This window comes from Medicago sativa, chromosome 6 (genome assembly GCF_051527215.1).
Source record: "Medicago sativa cultivar Bolivia chromosome 6, Bolivia_mono, whole genome shotgun sequence".
Classification (NCBI taxonomy): Eukaryota; Viridiplantae; Streptophyta; class Magnoliopsida; order Fabales; family Fabaceae; genus Medicago; species Medicago sativa.
In genome coordinates, this window is record NC_140754.1 from 61,765,213 (window position 1) to 61,793,128 (window position 27,916).

Consider the following 27,916-nt stretch of genomic DNA (forward strand, 5'->3'; position numbering starts at 1 on the left):
CTTGTTTACAAAAAACATTGTTGAGAAAGCAAATATAAAAAACTTGAATCATCATCAACTCAACAAAATATCACCATCATCTTCCATCTTCCCAAAATAGTGTAGATTCTTTGTTGTTGTAGATCCAACTCCTCAAATATTTGCATAATAATCATCATTCAGAATCACTTTCCACACTCTCTATAGCCATCATCTTGTTGGCCTCAGCATCAAAAACCCAAAAATTAAATTTAGAAAAAAATAAAATTAAGAGATAAAATAAAAAGGTTTAAACTTTATAAACACAACAGCACCAACAACCACTTACCTTCTTGTTACTTTTCTTCTCCCTAACTACATATCTCGCTTGACACATATCAGTCAACCATGCTCCAGGACTTACCAACTGTAAACAAAAGCCATGTCTGCTAACTTCATCACGTTTTTTAAATTGTTGATGTTGTTGTTGGAGATAGAGGTTTGGATTGGATTTGCGACCCACCGTTTCAAACCCGACCATTCTGTCCGAACCCATTGATTTCTCTCTTGATATATTGTTCAATTTTGACTCTATTTCTCTAAATTTACCTAAGTTCATGTTGATGAATTGTGGGTTGTCATCGATCTTTTTTTGCTTCGTATGTTTTTCCATGTTTGTTTTGTTTATGTAGCTGAAAATCTATGTGATAATTTGGAAATGAGAAATTACAGTTTAATTATTTTTCATTTCAATAATTGATTTTGAGAATATTGATGTTTTTAATTTGGTTATGGTTACGTTGTTTTTGAAAAAACTGTAACTTGATTTTGCTGATCATTATATGTAGTTCGGTACTTGTGAGTTGTAGAGAAGTAAGATTATTGATGATGTTTTTAATGTTGACCACATTCGAATCTCATGCACGCAATCACCATCGAGTAGAGAAGTTTGATTTTTTGAGTTTGTTAGTTGCTGGGTTTGATTCAAGAATTTCTGATTTCATGAATGGTGATGATGGTTATATGAAGAAGACGAAGATGAAGAAGATGAAGAAAGTGATATAAATTGGGTGTTGGTGATACACTATTAGATCTGATAGACCTCATTTATCTAACGGTCTTCTTTTTGAGAGGTTTAAAATTAATAAAATAAGACTAAATTAATGACTAAAACAAAGATAAAGGACCATTTTGAAACGTTTAATAGTTAGGGGACCACAGTGAAAATGAAAAATAAATTAATGGACCAAACGATATATTAAGCCAATGAAGAAAAGAGCAACGTCAACACACTTGTATCTCTTTCCTTGCTTTTATCAAGTGCATGCTCCCTTAGGTTCATACCATGCTCCCTCGTCCTTTTATTTCTTTGACTTTAATTTGGTGGCTGTGATGATGTTCTACAGTGATTGAATCTGGACCTCTGGATTCATCAGATGGTCCAGATACGTCCAGTCTGAGCCCAACTGTTTTGTTTAATTTCTCTATACTTTTGCTTGATGCACCCCCATACATGCTGCCTGCACTCCCTTCCGGCACATTTGTTTTACTCATTTTTCTTTAATTACTAAAACAAACAAAAAAACTCATGCATTTTTAAACTCATTTTGTGACTTTGTTCCAAGTTTTTTTTAAATACTTTAATCTCCATGACTTTTTATTTTGTTTTAATATTTTAAAACATTATTTCATGCATTTTAAATATTTTTTACTCCATGATGTCTTCTTGTTAATTTTGCTTTAATATTTCAATTTCTACTTCATGCATTTCCTTAATACTTCAACATCATGCATTCTATTTGATAAGTCATCCTAGTATGTGATACCTTTAAGCTTTTTATTATCTTGTTTGCTTTAATTCGCTTTTTATTATCTTGTTTGCTTTAATTCTAGTATGATCTCATGCATTTCCTTCATTCTTGCAATTTATTCAAATCCCATGATATTTAGTTTGTATAATTAGGAGATTGATGTAATTTATTCTGTGTTTTTATTTCCCATAGAATGTATCTAGGAGGGTATGTAATAATGTAGTAAATGCACACACCGACACAAGCACCGACACTATCACTTTATTTACCGCTTTACGCTTATTTTATATTTTTTACGCCGTTACGCTAGTTTACCGTTAGCTTTGAAAAAATCTTTTTATCTCAAAAAAATCAAATAAGGAAAAAGTCAAAAATATTTTCTTAATAAACCTTGGATCCAAATCCAAGATGTTTTTCCTTTATTTTCTTAATCAAATTTCTAATGAATCTTAAGTGAACTTAGACTAAATTTCTTAATTAAAATTGAACAACCTCATTTCCATTTTAATTTCTATGCCTTGAGGCCTCTAATCCCCTTCTTAAAACCATTTTCAAAAATAAATTAAAATCAATCTAACCCACCAAAAATATTTTTGAGAACGAACTACATTGGGTTTTGATCCCTTTTCTTTAAGGGTATGTAGGCAAATGATTTATCCTTCCAAATCAAATAAAAATAACCAAAAACATACTTCTCCTCCCTCCATTCTTTCACTTAAGATTTGGTCCCTTTTCTTTAAGGGTATGTAGGCTTAATACAACATTTGGTCCCTTAACTTATTTTCTGTTTTTACTTTGGTCCCTTAACTATTAAACGTTTAAAAATGGTCATTTATCTTTGTTTTAGTCATCAATTTACTCCTATTTTATTAATTTTAAACCTCTCAAAAAGAAGACCGTTGGATAAAGGAGGTCCATCAGATCTAACAGTGTATCACCAACACCTAATTTATATCACTTTCTTCAAATCCCATAGAAATCATCAACAACACCTCCAATTTCTTAAATCTAGAAATCATCAACAACAATCAACATCAACATGATCATCATCATCATCAATTTCTTCATGGTTTTCCCCTTCTTTCAATTTCTCCTTCCAACTTCGCCCCCTACTGTCACGTTTTGATTCAAACTACCAAACCCATAACAAGATAATTGAAAGAAAAGCCCCATTGATTGAAATGGATCGGATAAGATCAGATCTTACTTGTTTACAGAAAACATTGTTGAGAAAGCAAATTTAAAAAACTTGAATCATCATCAACTCAACAAAATATCACCATCATCTTCCATCTTCCCAAAATAGTTTAGATTCTTTGTTGTTGTAGATCCAACTCCTCAAATATTTGCATAATAATCATCATTCAGAAACACTTTCCACACTCCCCATAGCCTTCATCCTGTTGGCCTCAGCATCAAAAACCAAAAAATTAAATTTAGAAAAAAATAAAATTAAGAGATAAAATAAAAAGGTTTAAACTTTATAAACACAACAGCACCAACAACCACTTACCTTCTTGTTACTTTTCTTCTCCCTAACTACATATCTCGCTTGACACGTATCAATCAACCATGCTCCAGGACTTACCAACTGTAAACAAAAGCCTTGTCTACTAACTTCATCACATTTTTTAAATTGTTGATGTTGTTGTTGGAGATAGAGGTTTGGATTGTATTTGCGACCCACGTTTCAAACCCGTCCATTCTGTCCGAACCCATTGATTTCTCTCTTGATATATTGTTCAATTTTGACTCTATTTCTCTAAATTTACCTAAGTTCATGTTGATGAATTGTGGGTTGTCTTCGATCTTTTTTTGCTTCGTATGTTTTTCCATGTTTGTTTTGTTTATGTAGCTGAAAATCTATGTGATAATTTGGAAATGAGAAATTACAGTTTACTTATTTTTCATTTCAATAATTGATTTTGAGAATATTGATGTTTTTAATTTGGTTATGGTTACGTTGTTTTTGAAAAAACTGTAACTTGATTTTGCTGATCATTATATGTAGTTTGGTACTTGTGAGTTGTAGAGAAGTAAGATTATTGATGATGTTTTTAATGTTGACCACATTCGAATCTCATGCACGCAATCACCATCGAGTAGAGAAGTTTGATTTTTTGAGTTTGTTAGTTGCTGGGTTTGATTCAAGAATTTCTGATTTCATGAATGGTGATGATGGTTATATGAAGAAGATGAAGATGAAGAAGATGAAGAAAGTGATATAAATTGGGTGTTGGTGATACACTATTTGATCTGATAGACCTCATTTATCCAACGGTTGTAACACCCATATTTGAAATTATCTAGAATAATCAAATGAGCGTTATAGGATGATATTGGATACATCAATTATACAATACAGAAGTGACTTTAAGTCGGAAGTTAAGATGCAAAGATTTCGAGTCATATGTTACATTATTACACACCAAAGTTTTTGCTTCATAATTCTAGTTACGAAGTCTAACAACATAACTTAAATAATATAACATATGCATCCTTAATTTGACTCCACTTTGAATCCTGCAAACTCGATCAATCCAAAGCTTTTTCCTTACCTTTTCTTTGAGCAACCTGTGAACCTGAACAAATAAGGAGTTGGATGAGACATAATGCCTCAGTGAGTTCTATCTAGTCTAGGCTAGTGATAACCTTGGGGAAAAACTTATGGTCATCACGTGTCTAAATTACAACCTGCCGGTTGATTATACGTGTGTGGATCTTCTTATCTAGACGGTAGTGCATGCTATTCGTCATAGATTCTTACAATCTTACTAAAGGTCTTGCTGCTCTAAACATGTCATGGCGATCAAGGGAAGAGTCTAAGATCGCTATATCAAGATACGCACTAAGTATCAAGAACTATCTTCATGACACATCTCTAAGTCGGACGACTAAGTAAAGCCTAACTCGTCATCGACATACTTTCTTTACTTGATTCTAAACTTGTACATATTAATTCATATCTTAATTCATACACAAGCATAATACATGTTCAAGCATTAGGTTAGAAGTTAGCGTTGAACAATCAAGAATATCTGAGTACATTTTACGGATTAGTTCCGAGTGGAGTAACCCCGGAAGTTCATCCCTTACTACCGGTAAAATGCCTAGCAAAGGCGTACCGGACTCCCTTAGTGAACATGCGGGTCCCTTACGGCTAACCCCATTCCCCTTGGAGAACCTTTTGTACCCATCCTTGGAAGGTATACAAAAGACACGACACCTTTACTTTCTTAATGGTCTTGACCATATGTGATTCTTGTCTTAGCTTATATGCTTAAACCTCTTGTGATTAAGATATAAAATCGTCTCTACTTAGCATAAACAATTCTATGCAAAACTATCTAGCTTCTCGACAAACTATGTCGAGTCTCTATGTTCATTCCCATTCTATATATATAATTCGCTACCCGATTATGAATCTTTAACTTCTCTCGTATGCCTTGCCTTATTATACCAATTAAATACTTTCTTCTCATTTAAGGAATCATTTTAAAACCTATGCCTTGGAGTCTTGATTTGAGGGATTATTGTTAAAAGATCGCTTAAAGAAAACCGCTCGCGAACCACCCGAACCACCCATGACGAGCAAAACAATGAGGTTCCCCCACTGTCTGCTCGCCATGGCGAGTAAAGTTGTGTGGGAGGCGAGCTCCTACTCGCCACTGCGAGTTGGGGGCGAGCAAATCCCCAGTTCTGGAGGTCCAACTCGCCTCGCGAGCTCTCTGCTCGCCGTGGCGAGTTATGACAGTCCAGGACTGTCAAAAATGGTGTTTTTCACTCAAAAACCTCAAATCCAAGCACCCCAAAGCTTATGATGACTCTAGTGATCATTTGGAACCTGAAAAACAGTCATTAAGCAAGTATTCACTAGCATAATGGGACAAGACATAAAAAGGGTAACTTTCTTTATGAGTAAACCCTAGAAATATATGTAGTTTTCTTGCAAGCTTAACACACATGATCCCATGGTTGGAACTAACTAAGAACTCACCTTTGATGCTTTGAAAATAGACTCACAAGCTCAAGCTCTTGAAGACAAAGTCCTAATGGCAAAACCCTAGTTGGAAAAGAAGTGTGTTGGAGAAGCTTGCTTCCAATTCTTTACCAACACCCTTAGCAAATCCTTGCTTAGTTCAACTTATGGAAGATTGAATGAAGATTGGATGATTTTGTGTGAAGATTTTGAGTAGAGGGAAGTAGAGGAAAGAAAATTCTTAGAGAGAAGGGAGAGCAAAGTTGCAACCCTTGAGAGAGAGTGGAAAGAAAGTTATGAAGATTTGTGGTCTTCACCCACATAAAATATCTTCTCCACGTGAAAAGTCCAAAATGCCCCTTGACTCACTCGTTTGCATTTTATCGCTCTAATTAACATATCAGTCTTTAAAAGCGGGATGTTACAACGGTCTTCTTTTTGAGAGGTTTAAAATTAATAAAATAAGACTAAATTAATGACTAAAACAAAGATAAAGGACCATTTTGAAACGTTTAATAGTTAGGGGACCAAAGTGAAAACGAAAAATAAGTTAATGGACCAAACGATATATTAAGCCAATGAAGAAAACAGCAACGTCAACACACTTGTATCTCTTTCCTTGCTTTTTATCTAGTGCATGCTCCCTTAGGTTCATACCGTGCTCCCTCATCCTTTTATTTCTTTGACTTTAATTTGGTGGTTGTGATGATGTTCTACAGTGATTGAATCTGGACCTCTGGATTCAACAGATGGTCCAGATTCGTTCAGTCTGAGCCCAACTGTTTTGTTTAATTTCTCTATACTTTTGCTTGCTGCACCCCCATAGATGCTGCCTGCACTCCCTTCCTGCATGTTTGTTTTACTCATTTTTCTTTAATAACTCAAACAAACAAAAAAACTCATGCATTTTTAAACTCATTTTGTGAGTTTGTTCCAAGTTTTTTTTTAAATACTTTAATCTCCATGACTTTTTATTTTGTTTTAATATTTTAAAACATTATTTCATGCATTTTAAATATTTTTTACTCCATGATGTCTTCTTGTTAATTTTGCTTTAATATTTCAATTTCTACTTCATGCATTTCCTTAATACTTCAACATCATGCATTCTATTTGATAAGTCATCCTAGTATGTGATACCTTTAAGCTTTTTGTTATCTTGTTTGCTTTAATTCGCTTTTTATTTTCTTGTTTGCTTTAATTCTAGTATGATCTCATGCATTTCCTTCATTCTTGCAATTTATTCAAATCCCATGATATTTAGTGTGTATAATTAGGAGATTGATGTAATTTATTTTGTGTTTTTATTTCCCATAGAATGTATCTAGGAGGGTATGTAATAATGTAGTAAATGCACACACCGACACAAGCACCGACACTATCACTTTATTTACCGCTTTACGCTTATTTTATATTTTTTACGTCGTTACGCTAGTTTACCGTTAGCTTAGAAAAAATCTTTTTATCTCAAAAAAAATCAAATAAGCAAAAAGTCAAAAATATTTTCTTAATAAACCTTGGATCCAAATCCAAGATGTTTTTCCTTTATTTTCTTAATCAAATTTCTAATGAATCTTAAGTGAACTTAGACTAAATTTCTTAATTAAAATTGAACAACCTCATTTCCATTTTACTTTCTATGCCTTGAGGCCTCTAATCCCCTTCTTAAAACCATTTTCAAAAACAAATTAAAATCAATCTAACCCACCAAAAATATTTTTGAGAACGAACTACATTGGGTTTTGATCCCTTTTCTTTAAGGGTATGTAGGCAAAGGATTTATCCTTCCAAATCGAATAAAAATAACAAAAAACATATTTCTCCTCCCTCCATTCTTTCACTTAAGTTTTTAGACAATAATTTTCAAATAAAAATAATCTAGCACAAGATAAAGTTAGGTAAGAGGTTCCCACGGAGTACCGTGGTCGTTAGGGGTGCTTAACACCTTCCCCGATCGAAACCAACCCCTGGATCCAAAGTCTCAAAAAAAAGGGTTTTTACTCATTTTTTCCCTTCCCACGAATAAAAGTTGAGAGGTCCAAAGATTGAAGGTTCAAAATCAATTAATGGATTGACACCCGAAAATCATCGACTACACTTTTGAGGGTGCTTAATTGGTTGCTGCTCAAAAACTTAACTATATTGCTTCAAACCATGAACTTGGAACTCTGTCCTAGTTTCTAAATTCTTCTGTTGACATTTTGAGAGTTTCTTTTCTTGACTATTCTTGGTGGTCTGATAAGCAATTACTTGTATACAACACATATGCGTTAATTCTATTTTCACTTGCACTATAAACAAATTTAGACTTAATCATAGTATGTTAAATTTAAGTGTAGTGACCTATTCAAACTAAGATTCATTGAAAACACTTGGTGGAATAGGTTACTACACTGCTAGATAATATTTTCTGTCATGGATGTATTGCCATAAATTATGGCAGATATGATAAATAGACTATTAATGCAGTCAGTACATACGAATAACTCAAAGTAGTTACATGTTCTAGTGGATCAAACAATGGCTCCTTCTAAACCTATTGACTTAATGCAATTGCAAACATTCAAAGACTGGATTTGTGAATATGCTTCTTGAGTTCTTGGGGTTAGGAGAACGTATGCCATATTAAAACAAAATTGGAAGAAGTTAAGATGCTGATTAATTTTGGAGAAAGAAATGTACACATAATTGAGAAAAATCCTATCTGTATTAATACATGACAAAAAAAAAATGGAAACGTTAAAGTTATGAATTAACTTGTTCAATTTTCTTTAATCGGAAACGATGGGCGTATCAAATGAGCTTTTTAAAAAATAATCTTAGCATCATTGAAAGGGGATGTATTGAACAAGGCAAATTAGAAAACTTTCATTTTCTTTTATGGCTCTATATCAGTCCTAACGACTAGAGACACCTTGCCAATATCAAGTTTTTTCAACATGTTGTCTGATTTAAAAGCCGAAAACAACATCACTGCCTGATGTCCTCCGTTAAGAAAAATAGTTCGAACCAAAAAAGTTCCTCTCTGTCAATTGCAATATCCAACTCTTTTTTTGCTTCTTTTTCTTGTAACATAAGAATATCATTATGGACATTTGCTTTAATTTGTTGCTGAATGACTTGTAACTTTTGATCATCTTATTTAACTTGAACATAAATTTTTAAATACTTCCTTGTTGCAAATTCTCATCTTAACCTTTAACTAGGGGTGGCAAAACGGGTCTGACCCGTCGGACCGACCCGTTTGGCCCGCTATTTTTGGCGGGTTGAGTCGAAGTTTTGAACTCGCTTTCTATAGTTGGCTCGGCTCGTCTCGTCTCGTTAAAATACGGGGCGGGCACGGGGCGGGGCGGGGCGGCCCGCTTAACTCGTTGGAAACGGGACTGGCACGGGGCGTGGCAGGGCGGCCCGCTTAACTCGTGTTTCAATTTGTTTTTTTGAGTCTTATTTTATGTTTTTGGATTTATTTTGGTTGTTAGATATATTTTGAGACTTATTTTATGCTTTTGGGTTTATCTTGGTTGTTGAGTTTATTTATTTTGAGACTTATTTTATAATTTGGTTGTTGGATTTATTTTATGATTTGTTTTATGTTGCGCATTCGCCTTATTTTGTTATTAGTTTTTTTTTTTTTTTGAAGAAAGAAAGCTATTAGTTATGATGTTGAATTCGACAATGATAATTATCTGGTTTTTCACAAATTTACTTGCTACATATTCTTTTATAATTTTTTACGATAAAAGCAACATAGTATTTTTGTAACAATTAAGTTGTAAAAAAAAAAAAGTTTTTGTTTGGCGGGCCGGCCCGCCAACTCGCAAGCCCTCCACAAAACGGGGCGGGATGAGATTTTGGACTCGGTCACAAAATTTGACTCGGCTCGTCTCGTCTCGTTTTTAGCGGGCTTAACCGGGGCGGGCCTAAATGGGGCGGGCCGGTCCGCTTTGCCATCCCTACCTTTAACAACTGCAATTTCTTGTTGGGAATGTACATGGGGCACCCTACAATCCTAGTTTCCCAGATGGAGGCCACCACATTTTTTCAGTCCTCATGAGATGACCACATTTTCATGAACTTGAATTGAGAAGCAAATCTATTGTTATCACTTTATAATTCTAATAAAATAGGATAATGGTCTGACCTTAACTTTTTTTTTTTTTTATTTTAAAGAATCTAAATTATCCCACCTAAAAATTGACACCAGAGAGAATCGAACCTGAGATCTTGAGGAGGAGCACACTCTCTGATCCCATGACAATACCTTTAGGCCAACACAAGTGAGTTGGTCCGACCTTAACTCGAGAAGAGTTATGCGGAAGAAACAAGAGAGCACATATCCAACCAGAGTTGATTGCAAATGCTTCTATCCAATCTTATTTTTGTAGGCATCCATCCTACCATGTCTGCCATTATTTTGAGTGATTTCTTCCCTTTTGGAGGGGAGATGCACAAGATTATTGTTATTTGATGAAAATTGAAAGTCTTCCATCGAAAGTCTAGAGGGTGAGTAATGGCCTCTATGCTCATGAGCTTTAAAAATACAGTTGAAATTTCCCATGAAGCTCCAAGGTATCTAAAGTTGTTGCTGAAGTGCTTGTTAAGAGCTCTAAAGAACTATTCTTCTCAGATAACAAGTTCAAGCGTAAATAGCAGCAAAACCGCAACTATATTGTTATAGATATAATATAAGAAACCATTTGCTCACTGCAAACAATGATCTGAGTGTTTTAATTTATAGAACAGAAGCACCAAGGATTAGACAATAAGTTACCTCTATTATTCTTAGCAAATAACTTATAGCATCATCTCTCAAATCATCTATAAGGAAAATTATCATAATCCATCCATGGTTCAGCTAAAAAACAAAAGACAGGTTTATGATTTAACAGTGACCTATTCAGGGCCAATCCCTTAGTATTCCAAAATAGACTCTTCATTGAAAACAAGGTTTCTTTCCAACATGGGATTTGGTTGCATAGGAATTCTTAGCTTGAGAAGATTTCTTCTTTTTCTTAGTTATTGAACTTCTAACCGAAAGCCAGTGTTGTCTTTTGTTATTGGCCCTTCTTCTTACTGATACATATTTTTGAATCTAAATTTATTCAGTTATATCTAACTTTTCATCCCACCAATGCCACCGATCACCATGAATCATATCATCATCCCTCGGTCATGCTTAGATTCTTCATCCAAAACACTAAATCGGTGATTGGTGGCATCAGTGTTTTTTCTTTTTTATTTTCTTACATAAAATATTGTTCACGTCTTTTGTTAAGTATCGACGATATAGGTTTCTTTCATATTTTTTATATTATTGATAAGTGAAATGTATTTATTACTATTTTTATCAAAAAAATTGTATACAAAATAACGAAACAATTGTAATTTTTCATTTGACTACCTAAAAAAGAAAAACTCATATGAAGTTAGTTCTATTACATCAAATAGACCAATTGTTTGTTATAGATTTAAAAAAAATATTTTGACATTCAATAATGTAGAGATTATATTTTAGAGATTTCATGAAAAAAAAACATAATCAATTTGTGTTTGCTTATCATAATAATAATCACTTATTTTAAGCAAAATTTGTTTAGATACATCTATATAAAATGTATTTTCTGTTAAAAAATTACATTTCTTTTGATACTTAACTAGTTTAGATACCCGGCGTTGCCCGGATTAGATATTAAATATATAAATATGTGATTAACGAAAATTTATTTAGTTATAGTTAACATTTGCATTAGAATATGCTGCTAAAAGATAACATAATAACTAATCAAACCCCTTTTTTACCAACAAAAAAAAAACTAATCGAACCTTTTTTTTTCCTCAAACATAAAAACTAATTGAATGATATAGTGCTAAAAGATTACTAATAACTAATTAAAGCTTATTTTCCTAAAAGCAAATAAACAAATTGGAGTCTTTTAATCATAAAATAAGATCATATATGTAAACTTTGTTGAAAGTATTATGTGCAGTTTGTTGAGATATTTCTGCTACATAAAATATTAGAAATTCAATTGAAATTTAAAGAAAATATTGAGTGGATAAGATCAAAATGTTGTTGAGATATTTATGTTAAATAAAATAGGGTTAATTAAGTTTTTAGTCCCTTTAAATATTCACAGTTTTGTTTTTAGTTCCTATAAAATTAAATCACACTTTTTAGTCCCTGTGACATTTTTCTTAAGCATTTTAAGGACCAAAAATGATGATGGGGAATTTTTTATAGGGACTAAACATGCTAATGGAAAATTTTTATAGGGACTAAAAATGCTGATGGAAAATTTTATAAGGACTAAAAAATGTGATTTTATTTTATAGGGATTAAAAACAAAATTCTGAATATTTACAGGGTCAATTTACTTAATTAACCCGATAAAATATTGGTTTTTAAAAATAGAAAAAATAATAAAAATATTGAGAATGAATGTGGAAGTGACACGTGGCATAAAAAACCATACTTTATATATATACTATTGATTGATTAGCTCCCTCATCACGAATATATATTTTTTGAAAACATACTCTTAACATCTTTTCATTTGAAACTAGTTACAAACCCGTGCTTCGCACGGGGTTCAGCTACTTTTTTGACAAAATATTGTATCGGAAGGATAAATCGATAAATGATAGATAATTATAAACCATAATACAATATTTAGAGTATTCAGGCATTACGGGTTACAAAATGAAATATCCAAAATGGCTTGGTCACGAAAACATATGAAAACATATTTAGTCAGCAGTAGAAACACTTTTCTATTAATAATTGATATCTATCTATAAACCAATGAAAACCCTATTACCAAAGCTTTAACGTACACCAATGAAAACCCTATTACCTGATTTATATCATATTGTCTTCCAGCTTCAACGAAGGTCGCATAATCCAAATATTTGTGATGCATGGTCTAAAGCATGGGGTTCAGTAACATGTTTTGTCAAAAAAAATTGTTCTAAAGGAAAAATAAGTAAATTAAGGGAGATAGCCGCATTTTTTTAAGAGATTTTTGTCGTTTATAAATGTGAAAATCAAGCAAGCATATTACACAAACATTAGAAATGCGCATAATATTTATCAAAGCATTACAAAGCCTTAATTCATGAAAAAAAGAGGATTCCCATGATATGGAAATGAACTTGTATATGTATTTTCTAGCCTCATTATATGTAAATACATGTTTTCCAAAAGCGCTCAAACAAAATTACTATAACAATGGGAAGTTATTCAGTTCTCCAAAAGCACACAGAGATTTCTATAGACATTTCTTGAGAAGTCATTCATAAAAACTAAAGTTAACGACCTAAAACAAAAACATCTAGTTTCATAGGTTCACCCAACACTTCGTAGTGGAGACTGCATTGGTAAATAGAGAGAACCATGGATTCATCAATATGCGAAAGTGTCAAGTGTGTGGGCGCACGGATGTGCGTTCGGTTCAGTGGTGGCAACCGCAGCAGAGTTTAGACCTTATGAACAACAATGATTTTGGTATTCGATATTTAGTATGTCTAGCTTAATATGGAGGAAATGTTGGTTATCTGGTAAGCAGGCATGATCAGGGAATGAAGGGAAGAAATTTCATAATTGGAATATAAAATAACAATAGTACTTCTCACCAAAGTGCATTTCCATACCAAAATGGCAACAAAATATAAACCCAATACAAAATTGTACTTGTACAGCTGAAATTTAAGATAAAACTTATGCTCTAAAATGAAAATACTCGACCTCTGGGTACTTGATTTACTTCTTGGATTTCTTTGATGGTCTGCACAGAAAACACACATTTAGAACACAACATAAAAAAAAAAAACTAAACCAAGTAACAAAAGTGATCAGATACTTACTGGGCCTGAGTTGCTATTGCAGTTGGTGCGGCTGGTACTGCACCAGTTTCTCTTGATCAGAATGAAAGAGGCATTTTTTATACCGTGGGAATGTTAAGGGAATCTGAGCACTCAGCATAAGCATTGATTTGAGATATTGCAGGCCAATGCTTGCCACATTGCAGATGATATTTTATGTACAATTCAGGACAACCATCTATGCACAAATCTTCAAGACCAGTGAGGAGAGGCATGTCACTTGGAAGCAAAATCATATTAAGAAGAGGGCAATCGTAAATATAGAGCCTCTTAAGATGCAGCATATTTATTAGAAAATTAGGAAGCATCTTACCAAGACTGCACAGATAAATACTTGAGATCATATTACCTTTTCAAACAGCAAGATAAGATTGTTCAGGAGCTGATCTCCTCTGTAGATTTGCCATTACTGAACCAGGATTACATGAATTTTGAGACACCGGAGGTAGGGAATTAATATTTTTTTTAACACCTTATACCATAGACTAAGTTGTTTCAGAACTTACCTCTTAAGGAAAGAATCAATGCCAATTGTAGAGCCTGATTTTGCACTTTGCTGCCATGCCAATATGAACTGCTAGTGCAATAATGAATTACAAAGATTATGATAATAAGATATTCCATTTCCGATCATTGGACAAATGACAAGTTCGAAAACGACCGATTATATACCTTTGCAGGGTATTTTCCAACAGCAAATGTTTATGCAAGCTGCGCGACATATATGTTTGATGTCACACCTAATAAAATACAAAATTCAACATTTAGAAACGACATTTAAAGATGTGAATGTTGCCATAAATGAAGATCCAAGAAGTATTATACCTCCAATAACGACAAGACCATCAAGATTCAAATTGTTGCATGTAGCAAGAGCAGCATTAACTTGTCAGTGGTCCTAATTTGATCTTTTGTCCGCCCAAGCAAATCATGACTACCTAATAAAGAACAATCATCGTATGATAATAACAATTTTAAAAAATATCCGAGAAATAATTGATTTAAAAAAAACAGTTTTACCAAGCAAATCATGACCACCTAATTTGCATTCAATCCTAATTTTTATCCAAAAAAAAAACAGTTTTCAGATTCCGATTAATTTAAAAAACTTAAACAAACATAATTAAAACCACTAAAAATGACTTAGTCAACCAAATATGATTTTTTTTCTCAAATAGTCTAACAAATGGAATCAATTAAACTATTACTGATTTCATTATGAAGTGCTTCAGATATATACCTCAATGGAAGCAAGAACGATCCTCAAGGCCATTTCATGGATATATTTCCCTCTCGTCGGGTATGATCTATATCTGATGTAAAAATCAGTCGTTAGAAGATAGGTTCACGAAACAAACAATAGTGCAAAGAAAGCTCATCATCGGGTATAGCATTACTTTGAATAGCAGACCTCCCCGTTTGAACCGCAGAGTACAACCATATTTGTTGCAGTACACATCAGTATACCTCCATCAGCAATAGATTGAACTGAATCAAGAAACGCAAAAGGCAAACCATATGGATCAAGATCAACTTGGAAAACAGAAAAATGTGAACACCGTCAAAAGGGTATTTTCATTATATTAAATTAAAAGCAGTTTTGTCAACCGCAGCCGCGCAGATAGCAATTTATTCAAATCTTGCTATCCGATAGTGCTATATTGCCGCTATGTGACAACACTTTTGCACTAAATAGCACATTGCATAAAAATAGTGAGATAAACTACAACTTTCTAGAAAGAAAGTTGCACTGGATAACAACTAATAAATGCAAAATAACAGTGAAACACAAAATTAAGGCACAAAACTAATTCCAAATCAAATTGAATTCAAATTAAACATAACCCTAATGAAATTCAACAACAATTTCATACCACAAGTGAAATATATATAAGTATATGAATTCAAATTCAACAATTCAAACAGTGAAACACAAAATTAGAGCACAAGATGAAAACCTCGTCCTCAGACGAATCACTCTCCGATTCACTAACCTCTTTCTTAGCAGCCACAGGTTTCTTCTCTTCTTCAGAGCTACTATCATCATCTTCATCGTCAGAATCTGAGCTATCTTTCTTACTCTTTTTTCAACAGCAACAGGCTTAGACACAGGCTTTGCATCCTATACAGTGGGGCATAAGTTAGAACATCAAAGCATTATAAATGAGTACTTATGTGAGGAACAATAGGTTCTCATAAAATTTATTATAAAGAACAATGTTTTCAGGCAAAAACCCAGTAAAAAAAAACCAAAAAAAAAAAACAAATTAACATCTCATAAACTCATACATCAGAAACAAAACACCAGCTCAAAACCAAAACATACAACAACAAAAAAACCCTAAAATCTCAATCCGAAATCAACAAACCACAAACCAAAACATCAAAATCAAACACTTCAAATAATAAGAACATCCTTCTGAAAACATTCAACTTCAATTGATTAAAAAGCAAAAACACATCACCAGGTTTGCATTTGCGGAGTTACTAATTTCATGTGATATCAAATGAAACAAAATCAGTCGATACCTTTCAGATCTTGATGTGCTCGAGAATCCCATAAAAATGTTCCATATTAGCCTATAAGTAAGTCTCATAATGTTTAAACAAAAGTACTTACAGAAATCACTCCCATGAAGTTTAATAAAGGTTTTGGTGCAGAAATAAGTAATATTGCTTGGATGAGGCCAATGACAGTTAGGAAAGTTAGAGCACCTCAAAAAGGCGCGGTCTATAAATAATAAATGTACTAAAGTTTCCTTGAAGTAACCACAAAGGAACCAAATATAGATAGCCGCTGATGTTGAAATGAACCATATATGCAAACTAACTCAAAATGCTAAGCAAGTCATGTGATCTCTTTCAAAAAACAAAGATAATGAACTGAAATTAGTAATTCATGTGGTAATCTATCTAAACATTAACTAAACATTCTAAAATTAATGATTTGCTTACAATTCACACAATACCCCAAAGGTGGGAACTAAAACTAAAGGAAATCACCTCTAAATTGAACATATGCGAGGTCCACTTCAGTTTCAGTTCTGCACCTCCTCACTTCGGCGAGTTATCGCAAAAGAACCCAGATTATGCACATTTCTGCATCAAGTCCCGTACTTCCAAGTTGTCTCCAGACCTCAATACTTAACCAAAATTAGTGAAACCAGTACCAACTCTAAATGAAAAAAGAAAATATCTTCTTTAAGCACATGCAGGGAAAAATAGAAAGTACATACAGATACTGAAAAGAAATCTTTCTGTTCCAGCTCTGATTGCTTATTAAGAGCATTTAGAAAGCGTTTTGCCTCTTTCTGTTGACTGATCCCCCTGCTTCGACCAAAATCAACAACCCCATGCTAATCAATATATTTATTATACAGGGATTCCTTCATGATAGCAACACATTTTTCCTTTAGAACAATGAAATGAATCATGCCAACTTTTAAGGACCAAACGGAACAAAACAAATGTCAATTAGACAAGATGAAAAATGCAAAGGTGAAGCTCTAAATGCAAAAGAGTTTGAGAAGATAACTCATACTTTGAACAATGACTTAACAGTTCTCTGAGTTGGTCCCACCTTGACACTCATAGCCCTGTATATACCAGTCACCTGATGTACAACAAAACACTCATGGGACCATTGAACAAACATGAGAATATCTATTTATCAGAGTGTCATGGTATAGTCTCACCTCAACTCTGTCACCTGGATTTCCAGTATCCACCAGTTTGTCATGCAATAGCAAGCTAACAGTGTGAGGCGTTCCTCCCTCAGGTATCTCGTCAGGTGTCTCCTGAAGCCTCACAATTTGTTTATCAGTAAACCTGAAATTAGAAAAGATATGTTAATTGCAGTTTGCAGGTTTATGAACTAAAATCCAAGTGAAAAACCTTACACCAAATAGTCACATGACCAAAACACATTGGTCAAAATAGGGGCTAATGAAGTTTAAATAATTATTTTTCAAACTTGTAGTTATCTTAACATCTTGATATAAAAATGCAAGATAATATTGTCTTCTAGATCAATCTTATTGACCGTCTAATTTAGCAAAAAAAAAATAAAAAAATAAACCAAGAAACACTTATTCTGGCATTACATAAGCTGATATTATTCCCTTGATCTTAGCTGAAAAGAGATGGGAAAATATTGGCAGTGTTGCATCTCAAATACTTAAAAATCTCTCTTACATACTTGTTATTATGCATCAGATAGGCGCAAAACATATAAAACACATACTTGTAGATAGTATAGTTATAGTGCTAGTTTGCAAAAACAATTGTAAATTCTATTTTAAGTTTATGATGAGATTCATAATAGTGTATTGTAAACAAATTCTTATTTTATATCAAATGAGGTGAAATTCTGCAGTCCAAAATTTTGTAGTCATTGAGATTGTATTCTGTATTGTGACATTGGTTTGATGTTGGCAAGTTATATACCTACTATTGACTTTGATGTTATATATTGGCGATACTTTATTTAGTACAAAAGGTTGTAAAATAGCAGCTATATCAGCACTACAACACTGTAAGCATAGCAGAATTTCAACAAACAGCAAATTTTCACGATCTGCTATTGACAACATTGTGCAAAACTTATTCCTTTCACTTACCTCTTGGTGTGTAATGCTTTCCCAGCCTTCATCAAAAAAGGTACCCCATCCCATCTTGCATTATCTATGAAGTGGGCAGCCGCGGCAAATGTCTGGGTTAAGCTGTCCTTTGGTACAGTTTTGTCATCAATGTAGGCTGGATATGCAACACCTCCTCTGGTGTGGTTCTTATATTGGCCTAAAACTACATCCTCGAGTTTAATCGGTCTCATAGAACGAAGAACCTTGACCTGGCATCCATTAAGAAATTGAAAGTCATGAAAAATCACAATTATTTAAAGCAGATGAATTAAAGGTCCATAACCATGAGTCTCTGAGGCGTAGCTCAAGTGGTTGAACTAAACCACCCAAATGATTTTGAGAAGAAAGTCCAGGTTTTAAACTCTGGCTTCTAGCATATACATCCTCCGACCTTATATTTAACCGAAAAAGGGACATGTATTTGTATCAAATAGATGAACCTTTCTACTTATATTTAAGGTCGGAGGGAGTAATATACTAAAAATTAATATTTGCCTATAAAAAAAGTATATAACCATATGAGACCTTTTCATTTCTAATGTCCTCTACATCCAAACTAACAGGGGTTTCCATTGCAAAGAGGGCTAGTATTTGAAGTAGATGATTCTGCATAATATGTCTAATTATACCATAATTGTCAAAGTACCTACACATGGAACAGATATGAAAATATATGAGAATCACCATTTTAAGATCATAAAAAGTGTAAATGCTGCAAAGGAAGAGAAGTTACCTGCCACGTCCTTCAGTACCAAAATCTTCTGAGAATATCAACTGTACATTTTTTATGTATTGCCTCGACCACAAAGGTTCAAAAATTAGATTTGAGAGTCGGAGAACAAAAACATTTTCCACAAGCTCTTTTCCAAGATAGTGATCGTTCCTATATAATATTTTCCATTTTAAATAAAGCACTTTACAATCATTAAAATCTACAGATAATTAGACCATGTTTGGATTGGATTGTTTGAGTTTATCCACTGTCATAAACACTTCTAGGATTGTTTGAAGGAGCTCATGGAAACAATTTATGACATGTTTGTAAGTTGTTTTCAGCTTATTTTCAAAAGCTCTCCAATATAGCTTATGAAAATAGATTATAGTTTATATGAAAACAATTTGACTTTTTTTTTATCTTGTTATAGAAATAGCTTATATATAAGCACTTATATGATAAGTGTGAATGGTATAAGCGCTTAATATATCCAAACACAGTCAAAGTGTAGTTAGAAAACCTGAAAATTTGATCCTCAGTCAGATACTTCTTGAATGATCTTGTTAAAGCAGCTGAGGACGCAAATGATCATGCCATCGCTCTCTACACTGCTTGCCAACCCTTCCTTCTAACTTCTCAGCTATTTGAGCCCATTTTCTTTCACCATATTGCTTCACCAACCTTATCAGTTTCCTTTAATCATCATACCAAATAAAACATATTAATAAAATAAAAGTTTAGTACAAATCATATAGTTCTAAATTGCAGCACGCAGTTCGCATAGACATGATCAAAGTGTATCCAAAACCACAATCAAACAACAAAACAAACCAATAACCATCTCATAACCTCAAACCAACAGAAAATGCTACCTTAGTAATCAAGAAAATCATTCTTTTGAGGCAGCAAACTCGATATACTTCCTTGACCCCAACCTTTTTCTACACGCTTCAGAATTTTCAATGTGATATTACTGCCAACATCCCTGTCAAGTAACAGAAAACATTTTGTCAAAATAAAAAAAAAAGTAACAGGGAACATATCATTAGGAAATATTTAGATATTACATGCATATAATTATAAAATAACATGATCCATAACATATCAAATCTTAGATAAATATTTTAGAACCTTTTTATTCACTATGTTGGCATGCTTCTTATGTTTCCTTTATCAACTGCTGCAATAAAAGAAGCTTCCAGTTCTGGAGGAACCTGAACATATAATTCACTCAATTAGTAGAAGCAATATATGTGAAACATAAAAAAAAAATGAGTTAATCATCTGTCATTCAAAGCCACAAAGACATATAAATTGAAGTTATAAATTTTTGTAAATTTTTCTATACATGACCAATACTCACATGAAGACAATGAATTTGGTCCCATATCCAAATTCAAAGTAATCAATTTCAGAAAAATCTAACACTAAAACTGATCTGTAGAAACCAATTCCAGCACAGCAGTCCATAAAACCTATGATTGAATCATTCACATGAAATCAAACATTTCTGATTATTTTACTGTATGCAGCCAGCTTATAACTGCAACTTATGCAACTGGTCCCGTCTAAAAATTCAAAATCAATAAATTATTAAAAATCCTGCACTGAAGCTATTTTCTGCAGTAATTTTAAGAAAAACCTAGCTCATTTTTATAATCTCCTTTTTCATATACAATAAGAATCACTTCACCATAAAACCCATTCAATCAAATTATTCCAGTGGCCAAATCAATAAACCTTTCAATCATGCTATCATTCACACAAAATCAATTTAGTAAAAATACACAAACAAATCAACGCAATAACTTCAATTCTTAAAATCAAACATGCATAATGAACAGTTTACTTTTCATCAATCAATTTCATGTCTCATAACCCCTAAATTAGTTGATTTAGATTATGCATGAGGGATGAGGGAAAGGGAAACCCACCTTTAATTCTTTATGGTGATGGCAGCAAGCTCTGGTGCTCTTGTTTCCTTAAGTTCCTAGCTTCCATCTCCAATTACTCAGTCTTGAAGAACCCCTAATTTTTCTTTAGTTACTTCTTCTTTCTCAGAACCCTAATTCCATTTCTTCTACTCTTCTCCCTCTGCCTAACTCTCGACCTCAGACCCCTCTTACCCAAACTTAACATTCTTCTCACAAATCCTTCACAAATTTTCATTCAAACCCACATGCAAGATTAGAATTAGATTCAGCACTCAAACCAGAGAATATTACATTGATGAATTTAAGCATAATCACTTATACAATGAAAAAAGAAGCATAATCATGAATTCATGTTTTGGGACATATATTACTTTACTGTTTATTACTCAATTTCATAAAACTATAAAAATTCCCTTTTCCCCCAAATGAAAACCTAACTCTAAATTCATCAAATTTCTACATACATGAGGGAAAGGAAACCAAAAACAACAAAAACAAAAACATAATCACACCAAAAATAGAATCAACAACAAAAAAAACCCAGAATCACCAAAACACAAAAGCTAAAACAAAAATAAAACAGATTACACACAAAATTCATTCTATCTGAGACATGCATGGCATTAGATTGCTGAAAAACTAAATAAATTAATTAACCCCATAAATTAACTTTGATGAAGAAGAAAATGAAAATGAAAAACAAAAGAAGAAGGGTTGTTACTACCTTTGATGAAGCAGAAATGAAAACGGAAGAAGGAAGAAGAAGGAAGAACATGAGTTTTAGGGAGAGAAATCGTTTCTCTGTTTCTCTCATCCCCTTTCTTTCTCTGCTTCCCGACCCTCTCTCTCTTTTCCCTTTTTTCTGTTTTTTTTTCTCTTTACACATATATATAGGGCAAGCAAGGCAAATAATTATTTTACCAAAATACCCCCAATAAGGGCAAAATGATAATTGGCACGGACATTCATTTTCCTATCTAGTTTAGTAGATTATTTGTAGATATTTTTTAGATCTTCTTTATTTTATTTTTTTGAAGAAGCTAAATTAACCCACCTAAATTGGCACTGTGAAAACATACTCAAAGAGGAACACACAGATACAATGTTCTTCCAAATAATTATTTTAAGTTTATATATATCGCCTAAGAGAGTCTATTGGTCACAAATTAAAATAAATATGATTTTCTTGATAAAAAAATGATTTTGACTTAAATATTTTACAAAAAAAATCTGAATCTATTTTTTGTTTGTTTATTTTAATAAAATCATTTGTTTTTAAATAATATAGTTTATTTAAATAAAACTATTTAAAATAAATTTTTAGTTACAAAATCACCTCAATCCTTTCACACTTAATTTATTTCATTTTGTTACAAAAAACGTCAAAAAGTAAAAATATGTTTGTGTCAAGAGGATAATTGTGTTTTAATTACTGGTGAACTTTAAAAAGATAGATAGTGGGAAATACAGAAATATATAACTAAAAATATCAAAATCTCATTCATATAATTCTTTCAAGAGTAACAATCAAAACAATATATAAAGTACATATTTTAAACATTGAAAAACCAATACACTAGTGGGAAATCATTAAAAACAATATTCCCAAAAATTAGATTAAGTAATATTCCTAAATATTGTTGGCCGGAAAAGTTGAAGAGCCTCATTACAATAGATATATCTGACTGCACAAACAGGATCTATGCACTTCTATCGGTACTGCGTCTGCTGATATCCTCAACAACAGCCTGAAACTTTGGTGCAAGCAGAGGCATCAAGAACAGAGAAATAAGACCCTAAGATTGATGAACAATGAGTTAAAAATATTTACAATAACAGAAAACTCACAAGTTCTTGTCCGTTAAACGACGTGGCTAAAACTGATAAAATGTCTGCTAAGTACTTCTGCAAGCAAAGCAAAGCTGCAGAATTTTGTAAATAATACTTTTCAAGTAATTTGATTCAAGCATAGTATGATAATATGTCTGAAGAGTGGCATAATAATAATAATTTGATTCAAAGCTATATCCTCATCTGACTGCACGCATGCATAACAGATTAATCAAATCAAATCAAATCAAATCAATAAGCTTAATAATAATAATGTATTGTTGCTCTACAGAGACAGAGTTCTACTTCTTAAACTGTTGTAATGTTTCACGCCATGATTCAACAAGTTTATTGTCATTTATTCATTAAGTGTTCCAAGATACTTATCGTAGAATTGAATCCTCCAATTGTATTTAAGTTTTATATATCCTATACTTCAAAACTTATCAAGGTTAGTAGTTGCAAACACAAAACTCTAATGTTAGTTTTGTCTTTTGTCATTTAAGTTTCTTGAAACCAGAGAACCAATATATAACCCAATGCAGAACCACACATCAGTTAGTGCACCACTACCACTTTCTTCACAGTCATCATCAATTGTGCTTTAACAGTGAAACCAACTTAACATATAGAAACTCACTATTTTCTTTCCATTGCAAATTATTAGAAGACAAGAAAAGTTTAACAGTTCAACACACTCAACACATAGAAACTCACTAGCTTCTTTCCATTGCAAGTTATAAGTATGAATTCATTTGTTATTCAGCATCAAACAATGAACACATTCTCTAATCAATGACAACCAAGACCTGAACTATCCTTAAAAACATATTCAATAAAAAGAGATAAAAGTAAAGAGACCTTAATACCTTAGCGAGCGAGCTGCTTCTTCATCAAAGCTTTGCTAGGTTGCATCGACAAACATGTTCATTCATCTGAATCTTCTCAATCCCATGTATTCATTCATCTGAATCTTCTCGATCATGCGTGAAATTCCTACTCCACCTATAGAAAACCATACAAGTGAAAGCTATAAGCAAGTAGCTTTCATAAAGCCAAGCATAGTGAAATGAAAATTTAAAATGTTAAAGCAAACATGGCAAGTAGACTCATTATAACATATACCAGGAGTACTCACCTAGTGCAATTGCACTAACAAGAATTGTGAAGGATAAGACAAAGATAATCAAGGAAGCCCTTTGAAAGATATTGACAAGATTGTCAATGATTTTCTGTCCTATGTATGCTGCAATGGTAGCCACAAGGGATGTAGAGAGCTGCAAATCAGGATGAAAAATACGTATAGTATTAGTATTACTTGAAAAGTATATAGTTGAATTTTTTGACCTTACTTTATAAAAAATGGGAAACATAAAGTTTCATTTTACCATAAGGAAGGGGAAAACGTTTCAAGAGGTAATATTGTGCAACAGATATAGATGTTGTGAATGTCATTCCTAGAGTGGCTGAGGCACTTGCTACCTGCAAGATTATGAAATATAAGATAATAACTATACTTTGATCAATTTAGGTAATGATAAAATGTAGTAGTAGGATTGATCCCGTAAGTATAGCTCATATGGCTCATATGCATGCTAGATAATGTTGAAGTATCCTTTCCTTTTATGTAGTCTACATGAGGTATTCATCATATGATCATATGGTTTAGAATTTAGATACCGCTGAAGCAAAATACAGAACAAAAATAGGTCCAATATTAGAGATTGATATCTATATTTATAAAATTACGAAGCAAAACCAATCACTAGTAAACCTTATATAATTCCCTGGTGTTAAATCAAATTCAGGAACAAGCTAAGGATTCATCCATACAATCAACAAACAACTGTGAATTTATGGTGCCTATTTGTACTCTTTTTCCTCCTAGCGAACTAAGTGCATCTCGGCGATCCAAAACTGGACAGCATTCACGACTTAAGCTAGGCAACACCACCAACAACACCTACGGCCCTGGCCAGCTAAAACAGCACCCAGCAGGGGCTGTTACAGACAAAAAAAAACTGCCTAAAAACACCAAAACTGGGCACAGAACAGCTGCATAACAGCAGCAGCACTCAGCTGCCAGTAACAGCCCCAAAAGCACCATAAAACGCCAAAAAAACACCCAATCTTGATAAAATGTGTGAGAAATTATCTAGACGGAAAAGATAATAATTTATCTTTCACAAAAATGACAACACTAATCACAATCTTCTAAATCTTACATTATATATATGCTTAAAGATTGTAAGTATGTTCAACATTATTGAAACAAATTCATCATAGAAGACAATTAAGCTAAATTCTTTAACCTCGTCTTACATGCTTGGCTTGAATGATAAAATAACATTGGAGTAACTAGCACTTATTAGCCTACGTATTTTGGAGTTTTTATATGGGCGTTTTAGAAAGACTATAATAATCTAGTCTTACCAAAAGAGGCTGAGTTTGATAACTACATTACTTCTAAGGTGGTTAACACATCTTTTCGGATTGACAGGGAGATTAAATTCCCTCTTACATCTCGTAATGAAAATACATCTAGTTGAAATACACATTAGATAGCACTTTTACTACGTTAACATCACTTTTAACCATAAAATATTATGGCAAAATTGCACTCGTTGAAGTTAACATAGATGGGTCCTTCATTCATGGTTGGTTAGCTTGTTGTGGTCTCATTAGAAATCATCATAGAAATCATCATGCGCAGTAAGTCAGCAAGTAAGACATTTTCTATTGGCATTTTCTTTGGTTCTTAACTGGCTAGAGAAACGCACCTAACTCATATTATAATTATATTAGAAAGTGATTTAATTTATGTTTTTCAGTTTTCACTATTCATTCTTCTCTGTTTTTAAATTCATATCTCCAAAGAGTAATCAACATAATCATAAAAATAACAATGAAGGGCAATGTCAAAGAGTAAACAACAAATTCATAAACAATAGCATGAAAAATCACTCAAAAAACAATAATAATAAACATATTAACAAAAATAATCACTGAAATCAACAAAAAAACCTAAACATTCTTAAAAAAAAAAAAAAAGGTTATCCAGAACAGATTGGGTGGTGAATGATAGAGAGTGAGAAGGATATAGAGAACAAAGATTGAGTGAGCACCGTTTGAGTTCAGATTGAGTGAGTGAGTTCCATTCCGAGATTCTGAGATTGAGTTCTGATTGGGTGAGTTGAGTTGAGTAGAATACCTTAAAGAAACAGTCTCTCGTATTCTCCACAATTTTGAAGTAGAAAACCTGAACGAAAAAAGAGGAATTAATCTGAAGAATCGGCAACAAAGGGTCTCTCCTTTAAGAAAATACCTCTCCTATTATTTACTCGAAAAGCTAAATAATCAATAAGCCAATTTCAAAGGGTCTAAGAACAAGTAAACCTTAACGTCTCCAACACACCTTCAGTTTTTTTTTTTTTTTGAAATAGCACATATATTAATTCAAAACAGCCCACCCCCCACCCCCCAAGCTGTATAGGTAAAAAGCCAACACTTACAAAGTAATCAAAAAGCGCACAACATGGAAACCAACACCAAACTTCTCACAGTGAATGACCCACCAGCTTGAGACTCCCACACATACTGTTCATCATCATTGTGCTTGGTGGTTACAATAACCTTCTCGGCAACAAGGTAAGCAGAGTAGAAACCAACACCAAACTGTCTAATCATGCTCACATCAGCACCAGCAGCTATGGCTTCCATGAATTCCTTGGTACCAGACCTAGCAATAGTGCCTAGGTTGTTCACCAAATCTGAAACATAACACAAAAAATGATAGAAAAAAAGTATGTATTATCACACAGCACACAATACTAAACAAGTGTTAGAAAAAAAATAAATTATCACAACACACAGTACTACTACATAAATCAATTTAAGACTAAGAAAAAACATGTTAACTTACCAGCTTTGGTCATTCCAATTCCACTATCAATGATAGTCAAAGTGTTGTTGGTCTTGTCAGAATAATGTGAATGAACAACTCTGGCTGAGAATCAAGCTTGCTCTTGTCGGTCAAGCCCTCAAACCGGATCTTATCCAAAGCCTACATCACAACATTCCAACACATGAATCAAAACTATATTCATACCCACAACAACAAAATCGTCTATCACATCAAACATTCATAAAATCCAACCCTAACAATCCAAAGTAATAGTAACAATTATACTTCAAAAAACATGGAGTTCTAGTTGCAAAAAACTTCCATTCAAAAATTAAAGGATCGACACAACTTACATACTGGAACACAACACCAAAATAACCTAACAACACAGAGCTCAATCATAATGAAGCAATTAACTTTGTAAAAAATCAAATTTTCAATTAACCCATTAACCATACTCTAATTTTCAACAAATTCGTTTATCAAAAACCAAAATTTCGACAAACCCATTTCATTAAAAACAATAATTTCAATAAATAAAAACCAGTTAATAAATAGAAAACAGAACATCTATTATATTGGGGAACAAAGCTAACAAAGAGGGGGAAATGACGAACCTGAGATTGCACAGAACAAAGATGTCAAACATGAGACGTAGAGAGCGAATAAAGCGTGAAATCGCGGAGAAGGGAACGATGATGCCAGAGATTAGAAGGAGATAGCGATGGACAAGAGGGCCTTTCAGTGGAGTAGATCGAGAGAGTGAGATGGCTGTTGAGGATATATTAGGGTTTCAAGAGGAGAGAGACGAACGAGAGAGAGAAAGGAATGAATCTGGGTATTGAGCTTTTTGATACTTTTTTTTTAATTAAATTAATATATCAATTGTGACAAAAAATAGATTGTGAAGTGCGTTAAAAAAAAGGGTATAAAACCTGCGACCCTTGAGTCTAACGGTCGCAATAACAGTCGCAAAAGTGTGATCTGCGACAGTTCTAAGCCAAGGGTCGCAAAGTAAGTGTCGCAAAATGACAAATTTCTTGTAGTGAAATTCAAACCCTAGTTTTGTATTCTATTATTGGTTTAAACACCTTTTTGGTCCCTTATCTTTACGTTGGGGTTCATATTCATCCCTTATTAAAATAAAGGTGCAGATAGGTCCTTTAATTTTTCAACCGGTACCTTGTTAGTCCTTTCCATCAATAAAAGGCTAACGACTTTCACCGCAGTCAATATACGTGACATGGGGGTTAGCATCTCCGAA

General features: G+C 33.1%; 3 protein-coding genes across 13 annotated transcripts; all 3 read right to left on the minus strand.

Moving 5' to 3' along the window:
* Positions 1–13,329: 13,329 nt before the first annotated feature.
* Positions 13,330–21,772, minus strand: LOC146916124 (glucose-6-phosphate 1-dehydrogenase 2, chloroplastic-like). Of its 5 annotated transcripts, XR_015014879.1 has the most exons (21): positions 21,643–21,772; positions 20,919–21,137; positions 20,116–20,198; positions 19,857–19,969; positions 19,505–19,677; positions 19,003–19,152; positions 18,795–18,915; positions 18,249–18,478; positions 17,325–17,457; positions 17,171–17,242; positions 16,866–16,959; positions 16,633–16,772; positions 15,624–15,751; positions 15,027–15,117; positions 14,870–14,942; positions 14,455–14,567; positions 14,302–14,369; positions 14,136–14,203; positions 13,979–14,038; positions 13,612–13,819; positions 13,330–13,532 (listed from the first exon to the last, which is right to left on the minus strand). XR_015014879.1 is itself a non-coding variant. In XM_085718289.1 (11 exons), exons 7-11 carry the CDS (start codon positions 18,879–18,881, stop codon positions 16,986–16,988), a joined length of 576 nt encoding a protein of 191 aa, XP_085574415.1. In that variant the 5' UTR covers positions 18,882–18,915; positions 19,003–19,152; positions 19,505–19,677; positions 19,857–19,969; positions 20,116–20,198; positions 20,919–21,137; positions 21,643–21,772; the 3' UTR covers positions 16,971–16,985. The 5 variants fall into 5 exon arrangements, 4 of the variants coding, with proteins under 4 accessions (XP_085574415.1, XP_085574416.1, XP_085574418.1 ...); XM_085718289.1 differs by lacking the exons at positions 13,330–13,532; positions 13,612–13,819; positions 13,979–14,038; ... (6 more) ...; positions 16,633–16,772; positions 16,866–16,959 and adding an exon at positions 16,971–17,039; XM_085718291.1 differs by lacking the exons at positions 13,330–13,532; positions 13,612–13,819; positions 13,979–14,038; ... (6 more) ...; positions 16,633–16,772; positions 16,866–16,959 and adding an exon at positions 17,045–17,068 and having other exon boundaries at positions 21,643–21,771.
* A 623-nt stretch (positions 21,773–22,395) lies between these two features.
* LOC146916125 (uncharacterized) lies at positions 22,396–27,701 on the minus strand. Of its 7 annotated transcripts, none has more exons than XM_085718297.1 (9): positions 27,270–27,701; positions 26,671–26,811; positions 26,261–26,518; positions 25,874–26,007; positions 24,137–24,230; positions 23,887–24,025; positions 23,618–23,753; positions 22,767–22,823; positions 22,396–22,666 (listed from the first exon to the last, which is right to left on the minus strand). In XM_085718297.1, exons 2-3 carry the CDS (start codon positions 26,681–26,683, stop codon positions 26,268–26,270), a joined length of 264 nt encoding a protein of 87 aa, XP_085574423.1. In that variant the 5' UTR covers positions 26,684–26,811; positions 27,270–27,701; the 3' UTR covers positions 22,396–22,666; positions 22,767–22,823; positions 23,618–23,753; positions 23,887–24,025; positions 24,137–24,230; positions 25,874–26,007; positions 26,261–26,267. The 7 variants fall into 7 exon arrangements, with proteins under 7 accessions (XP_085574423.1, XP_085574421.1, XP_085574420.1 ...); XM_085718295.1 differs by having other exon boundaries at positions 22,396–22,672; XM_085718294.1 differs by having other exon boundaries at positions 22,396–22,672; positions 22,767–22,840.
* LOC146916126 (sulfite exporter TauE/SafE family protein 3-like) lies at positions 23,680–24,855 on the minus strand. The gene is made up of 4 exons (XM_085721550.1): positions 24,784–24,855; positions 24,120–24,230; positions 23,887–24,025; positions 23,680–23,753 (listed from the first exon to the last, which is right to left on the minus strand). The coding sequence occupies exons 1-4, from the start codon at positions 24,853–24,855 to the stop codon at positions 23,680–23,682; spliced, it is 396 nt and encodes a 131-aa protein (XP_085577676.1).
* Positions 27,702–27,916: the final 215 nt, after the last annotated feature.